At 63.0% G+C, this 8961-nt stretch overlaps 1 protein-coding gene across 1 annotated transcript in view; it reads right to left on the reverse strand.

Moving 5' to 3' along the window:
- ATP8B2 (ATPase, aminophospholipid transporter, class I, type 8B, member 2) overlaps positions 1-8961 on the reverse strand; it is a 9197-nt gene continuing 236 nt past the window's right edge. Inside the window, exons 2-27 of the mRNA XM_010564177.1 lie at positions 8613-8671; positions 7743-7856; positions 7457-7555; positions 7204-7265; positions 6979-7051; positions 6538-6608; positions 6289-6368; positions 5921-6079; positions 5758-5846; positions 5482-5678; positions 4544-4752; positions 4278-4321; positions 4037-4202; positions 3771-3959; positions 3448-3563; positions 3131-3295; positions 2938-3049; positions 2691-2796; positions 2414-2558; positions 2144-2327; positions 1728-1951; positions 1329-1412; positions 879-1124; positions 607-745; positions 387-517; positions 1-288 (exon numbers count right to left, since the gene is read on the reverse strand). Coding sequence (XP_010562479.1) covers positions 1-288; positions 387-517; positions 607-745; positions 879-1124; positions 1329-1412; positions 1728-1951; positions 2144-2327; positions 2414-2558; positions 2691-2796; positions 2938-3049; positions 3131-3295; positions 3448-3563; positions 3771-3959; positions 4037-4202; positions 4278-4321; positions 4544-4752; positions 5482-5678; positions 5758-5846; positions 5921-6079; positions 6289-6368; positions 6538-6608; positions 6979-7051; positions 7204-7265; positions 7457-7555; positions 7743-7856; positions 8613-8671 — 3551 coding nt within the window. The remainder of the gene's footprint in view (positions 289-386; positions 518-606; positions 746-878; positions 1125-1328; positions 1413-1727; positions 1952-2143; positions 2328-2413; positions 2559-2690; positions 2797-2937; positions 3050-3130; positions 3296-3447; positions 3564-3770; positions 3960-4036; positions 4203-4277; positions 4322-4543; positions 4753-5481; positions 5679-5757; positions 5847-5920; positions 6080-6288; positions 6369-6537; positions 6609-6978; positions 7052-7203; positions 7266-7456; positions 7556-7742; positions 7857-8612; positions 8672-8961) is intronic.

Genomic DNA, 8961 nt, shown 5'->3' on the forward strand with positions numbered 1-8961 from the left:
TCACACCTTGAGCGTCTTGTCGGCCACGCCGCTGGGGCTGCCGGCGGTGCTGCCGTCGCTGCCTTTCTTCTTGCGCAGGGTCTCAATCCAGCCGGCGCTGGGGCGGGTGGCGAAGCTGGAGAGCGCCAGGGAGCTGAGCCGCATGTTCTTGCCCGACATGATGAGCTCCCCAAAACCCTCCTGGTGGGAGAAGGCGTAGCCGGAACGGCGCGAGCCCACACGCCCCACACGCCGCATGCACCGGTGCTGGGTCTTCTGCTTCTTCCGTACCAGCTGAGTGTAGCGCACCTGGGGACATCACCAGGGGACAGGGTCAGGGACCCCCAGAACCGCACGCCCTCTGGGGTTGGGACGCTGTATTCGCTCCCCAGGCCACACTCTCTCACCGTGTCTGAGAGTTCAGGTTTCAGGTCAAGCTTGAGGAAGCGAAAGGCCACAACGGGCATGATGCAGACCACGGTGGTGAGGGCGATGGTCAGCCAGACCGTGGGCTGGGCCAGCGTGTTCTGTGCATTACCTGAGGGGGAAGCGCGAGTCCAGCCAGGGCTCAGCCGGGGCAGCACCCTGCTGGGGTGGGGCAGCATCACTCAAGCCCCCCAGACTTACCCACAAAGCGGAACTGGTTGGGGAACATCTGGAAGAGGCCGTCGCTGTGCATGGCGAAGAGGATGGCAAAGTAGGCAGTCAGGCTGCCCCAGATGAAGAAGTGGTTGATAGCCGTCCAGAAGCCTGTGTCCAGCCCGATCTGATGGAGAAGGGAAGGGGGAGGTAGGGCTCAGGGGATGGCCGCAGTGCTCCGAGCACGGCCACAGGGCAGGATGGGACCCAAACTTTGTGCTACAGGCGAGGGGGCTGGGACCAAGCAGCCGTGTCCCCACCTGCACGCTGACGACAATCACAAGGGAGGTGGCGACAGTGACAGCAAAGGACTGGTAGTCGGCCAGCTGGGCGCCATCATCACGGGTGGCATCAGCGAAGACACCGTAGGGGATGAAGAACATGAGGACGGAGGTGTAGATGCCCTGGGCGATGCAGATGAAGAACTCCCGCTTGTTGAAGAGCAGGTTCAGCTGCCCAGGCTCGTAGAGCTTGGGGTACTCCATGCTCCGCTGCTCTGGCACATCCTGGGGGCACGAGGCACTCTGGGCACCTCCCTCCAGCCCCGGGCAGGCTGGGGCTGGGCTGACCTCCACCACCGCCCACAGAAGGACAAGGACAGCCCAGCCTGGGCACCCAGGCACCCCTTTCTCCCGCAGCGTGGGTCACGCAGGGGAGCCAGGCCAGCTCCTCACACACCCAAGGACCACCCTCACCGCCCCCCACTGTACCTGGTCGAAGACACCCATGGCGAGCACAGGCAGTGACGTGTAGACGATGTTGTACAGCGTGATGAAGTACTGGTCATACACAGTCTGCATGGAATGGAGTGCTCAGGGGGACACAAGACCTGCCCGCCCCATGCCCCAGCTGGCCCCTGCCAGAAAAGGAAAGCCGCTGCCAGCCCCCCCTCCCGAGGGTGCCCACCCCAAGCGGCACAGGGTGCTGCTGCCACTGAGCGGCAGCCCCGGCCATACGGGCTCCTCGCACCCACGACACGATCCCAAGCTGTGCCTGCTGGTGCAGGATGAGGTCCCACAGGGAGCCTGGGGACCGGGGCATGCTTCTGAGCAGAGGGGTCCCACAGACAAACCCTCCCCAACTCTAAGCACAAGAAGCCAGCAATGCACCTGCGCTGAGAAGCCGCAGAAGAAGCCAAACCAGAAGTGGACCATGGTGAAGGCAAAGTTCTTGTAGAAGAAGTAGCAGAGGAACTTGCACATGCGTAGGTAGGACCAGCGCCCGTGCACCAGGAGCAGGCGCTGCAGGAACTTGAACTGCGAGAAGGAGTAGTCGGAGGCCAGCACCGCCTGGATGCCCTCCTGCCCGCTGATGCCTACCCCAATGTGGGCAGCTGCAGAGCGAAGACACACGTGAAGTGAGGAGGGCTCTGCCAGGAGCACAGGGGACCAGGGGTGACAGCCCTCCACAGTGGGACTGTGTTCCAGTGGGACACAGAGGGGCAAGGACAGAGGCTGCCACGGGGCCTGGGATTGTGCAAGGAGGGACCTGTCCCTCCTGCAGCTCCCCAGACCCCAGGACGTACTCTTTATCATGCTAACATCGTTGGCCCCATCCCCGATGGCCAGGGTCACAGCTTTCTTGTACTTCTTCACCAGCTCCACCACCTGAGCTTTCTGCAAGGGTGTGACGCGGCAGCAGATGACAGCCTTGCAGGCACATGCCGTCTCCAGGAATTCCACCTCCATGTCAGCCTCCAGTGCATGGGCCTGCAAGGAGAGCAGGGGGACAATGGGGAGCATGGCCCACAGCTGGGCACGGTGCCCTGTCCAGCCTGGCACTCCCAGGTCCCTACCAGACTGTGCCCATTGATGACCAGGGCATATTCGCCTGCGATGGCTTCCAGCACTGAGGTGAACTTGGAGGAGGAGAGTTTCTCCTGGTAGGAGAAGCCGTTGCCCATGGAGCGCGATGCATCCATCATCTTCTCCCGGGCTTTTCTGAGGCAAAAGAGAGGGGTCGGGGGCCCCGATTCAGGGCACTTCCATATCCCCCAGCTCCCCCACAAGCAGCCGTGCCCCACGCTGGCCCCACGTGTGTCCTCTGCCCAGCCCTGCCCCCCCAACCCTCACCTGAGCTCCTCTCGCACCTCCAGCACAGTGTGGCCTGTGACCACAAACACCTCCGTCATGTCATCCGTCAGCATCTTGCAGGAGTAGCCGATGTTCACAGCTGTTTCTGGGGAAAGGAAAGCAGGGGCTGAGCCAGGGTCAGCTCAGGGGGGCGCGTCTGTCCCACCACCCCCCAGGCAGGTGGGATCCAGCCCATGAATGTTCTCATCTGCAGCCAGCCCAGACTCCTACCCCAGCAATGCCTCACCCTGTTTGTCCCCCGTCAGCACCCAGATCTTGATGTTGGCCAGCGTCAGGATGGCAATGGTTTCAGGGACCCCCTGCTGCAGTTTGTCCTCGATGGCTGTGGCTCCAAGCAGCTGGGGGACCCAAACAGGTGGGAGGTCAGCAGGGGCTGCCCCCCAGTCGCCTCCCGCCCCCAGTGCCCCCAGCCCACGTACCATCATATCATGCTCCACCTCATCATAGAGCCGAGCCAGGTAATCCTCACGGGCCTCAGGGGCACTGCCAGCTCGGTGCAGCCGCTCGGACCAGTCCTCATAGTAACTCTCCTCCAGGTCTTTGTAGGCCAGCACCAGCGTCCGCAGCCCCTCACCAGCATATTCCTGCAAGTGGCTAGAGCTGGGTGCACAGGCAGACCCTGATGGTGCCCCCAGACCCTTGACTGCCCCCAGGACCTGGCACAAGCCAGGCTCCATGCTTCTGGGCAGCCTCTCTTCCCTTCCCAGCCCTGCCCACAGCACCCTGCCCCACTCACATTGAGGTGGTCGGTGGTGACATTGCTCAGGTCCTGGTTGATGGGGTGCAGGCGCTCCAGCAAGATGGTGTCAGCTCCTTTGCAGTACAGCCGGATCTTGCCCTCGGGGCTGCGGACTGCAGGGAGCAGGGGACAAGCTGCCTGGCTCAGGGGTGCAGGAGCAGGTCCCACTCCAATCCCCAGCCATGACCCCATGATGCCTCCACAGTCATGTCACCATCCGCATGGGGCTGGTCTCCAGCACACCGCACTGAGCCCTCATGGCCCAGCCCCACCACGGCCCTCAAAACCCCACAGCCCCTGTGCCATGCCCAGGACCTCACCGATGACAGACATGCGCTTGCGGATGTTGTTGAAGTCCAGGATGGCCAGCAGCTGGTAGGTGATGGCTCGACCCAGCTCGTGCACCGTGATGGTCTTCGGCGTGCGGGACCGGAACACGAAGCCAAAGTTTCTGGCAGCCGTCACTAGCGCTCCCTCATCCGGGGACTGAGCCTTGTAATACAGCTCCCCTGGGGACAGCACAGGGGGTCAGAGCCAGCGCCATGCCCCAAGCTGTGCAGGGACAGGTCCTGCCCTCCGCACCCACCTTCACTCTTCTCCTCGGACATGACGGTGTGGCAGAGCGAGAGCAGACGGAAGAACTCATGCACATGGGGGTCTCCCAGATTGACGGCTTCCAGCAGGCTGGGGTCCCAGAACTGGAACCGTGGGTCCGCCAGTGGGTTGAAGGAGAAATCGACTGGCTCTGGCCTCTGGCAGGGGCAGAGATGGGGTTACGCCCCTGCAGCACACGGCACAGCCAGGCACCAGCCCTGCAGTACCCTTACCTCTCTCAGCTCCGCCTTGTGACCCAGCACATCCTGCATGTCACCTGTGAACCAAGGCACAGAGTTAACCAGGACAGGGACCCAATGCTGCTGCCCCACTGGCACCCGCACCCAGGGAGGCCACAAGGCAGTGGCAGCCCCACTATGCTACGGCTGAGCCCCTTTGTCCCCCAGCTGCCCCCAGTGCCCCAAAGGGTCTGCAGGAGGGGAGCCAGTACCTCCACACCCTGCAGGCACTCAGCCCGGCCCCGGTGCCCTGCACTCACCATAGCTGTGCCCGTTCACAGAGCACTTGCTGAAGACCATTATGTTCTGGGTGAGGGTGCCGGTCTTGTCGGAGAAGATGTATTCCACCTGCCCCAGCTCCTCATTGAGGGTGGTGGTCCGGGCCTCGGCTGGCGTCCGGCGCTTGGCACAGTACATCTTCTTGTCCCAGTTGATGAAGTAGCTGTGCCCGAGACGGATCACCTCCACACTGCAGGGGGGGAAAGCTGGGTGTCACCGGAGCAGGGCAGCACACTCTGCCGAGCCAGCGATGGGCACACACCCACCCACCCCAGACCCCCAAGCACCTGGGGCACCCTGGCACCCAGGGCCCCCATGCTGCTTGCTAGCTCCCGCGCCCTTCCCCAGGGCTGGCCCGCACCCACTCCTACCGACAGCCACCGCCAAGCCAGGGCTGGGGACGCAGGACCTGGCACCGAGGGGGTAGCCCACAGGGCTCCCCAGGCTTCTCTCACACCTACGCGCCCCAAACCCCCTCCCCAGCGCCCAGGGCAGACAGCAATGAGCTAGTGGGAGGGGTGGGGGTGACACATTCTTACCTCGGGGCTAAGGGTGACAGAACCCATGCTGGGGAACGAAAAGAGAGAGAAATTAAAAGAGAGAGAGAAGGGGACAGTGCAGAAGCCTGGGAGCTGCAGGAGGGCTGAGCAAAATAACCAGCATGCAGCCAGGGCAGGGAGAGACGAGCAGCCGGACAGACACAGCCGGGAGGGCCCCAAAGGACCTGTGGGGTCTCAGGTCTTGGGGTATCCCTGAGGGCAGACGTGGCCCATCACCAGGAGAGCAGCCCGTGCCCACCCCATGCACACAGCTCTGCCCGTGGGTCTCCGTCCCCGTCTCCCCTCCCCAGAGGGCACCCCTAATTCCTGGTGCCTGCCCCTCGCACACCCCCAGCCCAGCCCCTTGGCCCCTGCCCTACCTCACGTAGAGCGAGATGGGCACCACAGTGTTGAGGATGATGATGTAGGACCAGAAGGAGAGGAAGCCGGAGAAGAAGGCACTGTGCACCCCCTCGTCCCAGGGCAGGTAGATCTGGAAGCAGACGCCCACCTCATGCTCCCAAATGGCGTTGCCGATGGCCAGGATCACCCCCATGCACACCAGGAACCCGAAGATCTGGGGACAGGACAGGACAGGACATCAGAGCCCCAACCGCGTCAGAGCCAGGGCTCCCTGGGATCTGCCTTCCGCATACCCAGAGCACCAGCGTGTTCATCAGCCGATCGATGCTCGTCCGCTTGAACTTGGTCCGACCGCTGTTCTGCATCAGTTTCGTGTCGGGCCCTGGGGAGAGGGAAGGGCATCAGCGGGATCTCTTCCTTCCATGCAGCGCAGCAGCAGCAGCTGTCCCAGCCCACCTGCAAAGATGACGAGGCCGAAGCACCACTCGGTGTTGCGTAGGACGCAGCCCCGCAGCAGCATGTTCTGGTTGCTCAGGGGGTACTTGTTCTCCTTCCAGTACAGCATCCCGCCAAACTTGTCCAGCTTGTTATTGGGGGGTTCACAGATCACCTCGCCTGGGTGCAGGGGATGGCTCAGCTGTAACATGCCTTCTGCATGTGGCCAGCTCCATCCCAGTGCTCCCAGCACTGTCCCCAGCTCCCCAGAGATCCGCTTCAAGCCACAGGACCACACCACCGCGTGGATGGTCCTGGTGTCTCCAGGGTGGACCCACACCAGATGATGGAGAAGGAAACCCAGGGGCTCCCCCATTGCAGGCACTCACCATCAAACCGAGCCAGCTTGCTGGTGTCACCCAGCTCCGAGGTGACAGGAATGGCCTGCCGTACCTTCATGTTGGTCTCTCTGTGGGCAAGGAGGCACCATGTGCGGGGTTAGTGACAGCCTGGCAGGGAGGGCCTTCGCAGATGTTCCCCGGTTTCAGGTCCGTGGCAGCTCCTGCCTTGCCCACAGCCCATTCTCACTCCTGTCTTTCAGCTTTCCCTGCCAGCCAAGGCGAGCAGGGGTTACCTACCCGTCCAGCTCCGCGGTCTCTATGTAGCACAACCCATGGGGTTCGCTGCTGGAGAGGAGGAGGAGGTCAGCCTGCCAGGAGAGACATGTGAAGGGTTGTGCTGACGCTGGGGCTCCCCTACACCTTCCCCAAGGAAGCTCCTGGCCCTCGGATGCCAGGGGCCAGCGGGATCTCCAGAACCACGCGTCCTTAGCAGGGTGCTGCCAGCACCCTGACATGGACACCATCGCCTGAAGCACCCACATCAGCCAAATCCCCAGAGCTCAAACATGGCTCAAGTGCTACAACTTAAATGCAACTTCCAGGCTGGTAAGTCCCTGATGTCTGCACCCCAGGAGATGATGGAGGAGCAGAAAAGCAGAGCGGGTGCAGCACCACACCATGCTGCTGTCCCTGCATGCTGCCCAGCTGGGACCGTGCTTGCCTTGGTGCCACACTCACCGCCACGAACTGGTTGTTCTCCAACTTGATGATGTCTCCGACACGGACATTCATCCACTGCTCTTGCCGGAGGCTGCGGAGGGACAGCAGACTGGAGTTAGGCAGGAGCCGGCAGCATTGCCTCTCCCCTGCCCCACTGCACTCTGCCCCTGCCTGCAGCCTTGTGCTGCACCCCGCAGGGCCCCGTGGCCCTGTCCCCAGCTGCCCTGTCCCCATGACACTCACACTCCGCCGATCAGCACCTGAGACTGCCGGTTGTTCACCTGGTTGTCACTTTTATGGCGGAACTGGGTGCGGAGGGGAAGAGACAGCAGCGTCAGCCCCTCTGGGGATGGGGTCCTGCGTCCCTCCCCCTGCAAACGCCATGGACCCAGGCACTGCACACCCGCACCAGGGTCACAGCCCCCCGCCCAGCCCCAAGTCCCCATGCCCTGCCGGCAGCCAGCCTGGGTAGAGGGGCACTTGGGGGACCACTCACATAGTCGTCGGTAGCATCTTTGACAGCTGTGATGGTTAAGACAAGAACCAAAGGCACGATGGTGGTGAACCAGGAGAGCGAAGAGATCTGTGGGATCAGCTGGGGACAGGGAGCGGGAGTTACAGAGAACCAGGCCAGCCCCAGGCCCACGCTACCCCTGCTTGAGAGTGCCAAACCCACCGCTTGCCAGGGGCAGGACGTGCCCTGGGCTCTCCTTGCTGCCCAGCCAGGGAAGGACAGTGTGGGGGGGGCCCCCATTTGCTTCCCCAGGCCCTCCAGCACTCACCTGCAGGATGAGGAGGAAGAGGAAATAGGTGTTGGCCACTTCCTGGAACTGCTCGAAGAGGTTGACAGGCAGGAAGGTGATGATGTTGTACTTGGAGGTCTTGATGCAGTTGCTCTGGGGATGGATGGGGCGAGAAGGGGGGTCACGAGTTGCTGAGGCCCTGTAACAGTGCCCCCCCACCCCCACCCCAGCATCACTCTGGGGGCAGGGCTGCAGATCACTGCACCCCTAATTTGGGAGCTCTGGACAGCAGCCTGGATCCCTGGCTCCTGTGCCTGCTCTAGCTGTGTGGCAGCTTCCTCGAGAAGCCGATTCCTCCGCCTCAGTCACCAGCCAGTACCCAGGGACCACCCTCCTTCAGCGGCAGCATCCGGACCACCCGGGCGGCAGCACCCAGCCTCCCCAAGGGTCACACCGATCCAGACCCCCTGCTCCCCGCCCACGGCGAGGCCGATGCAGGGCCTGGTCTGGAGCAGCCAGAAATAACCTCCAGCATGGAGGGGGAGGCCAAGGTGAGCAGTGCCCCTCCCCCAGTGGCTCCGGAAGCTCATTAATTAGCCATACACAACTGCATCGGGGACTGGGCAGGGGTGCAGGCAGAACGGGGAGGGGGGGGCCCGGCAGAGGATGGGGGGGCTGCATCCCTCCCACGGGAGCACACCATGCCCCCCTCCAGCTAGGCCGCCCCAGCCCCTGAGCTCCGTTGGCGTTAACAGCTCATCAGCACAATTTTCTCAGGGACAAACATCTATTTTTAGCTGTAACCCCCCCGCTGCTGTCTGGGGGGGAGTGACGCAGGCCCCAGCCCCCCAAACCTGCCCGAGCCTCAGGACGAGGCCCCAAGGGACTGGGCTCGGCCACCCCACTCACCGCGTACTGGAACTTCTCGTTGTACTCCCGCGCATTGGCTCCCACCCGCCTCTCCTCCTCTGCAACACAGCGTGCCCCGTCAGCCCGGCGCCCCTGCACCCCCAGACCTCCTCTCTGCGCTCCCAGACCTCCCAAAGTCCCCCAGGCAAGCCCAGGAGCCCCAGACCCCCAACCTTGCTTAGCTGCACCCCCAGACCCCCAGCCTTACTTAGCTGCACCCCCAGCCCTGCTTAGCTGCGACCCCAGACCTCCAGCCTCCCAGCCCTCTTTTTCTGCACCCACAGACCCTCCAGCAATGCTTATCTGTCCCCCCAAACTTGTACCCCCATATCCCCAGCCTTGCTTACCT

This window comes from Haliaeetus leucocephalus, unplaced genomic scaffold, assembly GCF_000737465.1.
Source record: "Haliaeetus leucocephalus isolate CR32 unplaced genomic scaffold, Haliaeetus_leucocephalus-4.0 Scaffold175, whole genome shotgun sequence".
Lineage (NCBI taxonomy): Eukaryota > Metazoa > Chordata > Aves > Accipitriformes > Accipitridae > Haliaeetus > Haliaeetus leucocephalus.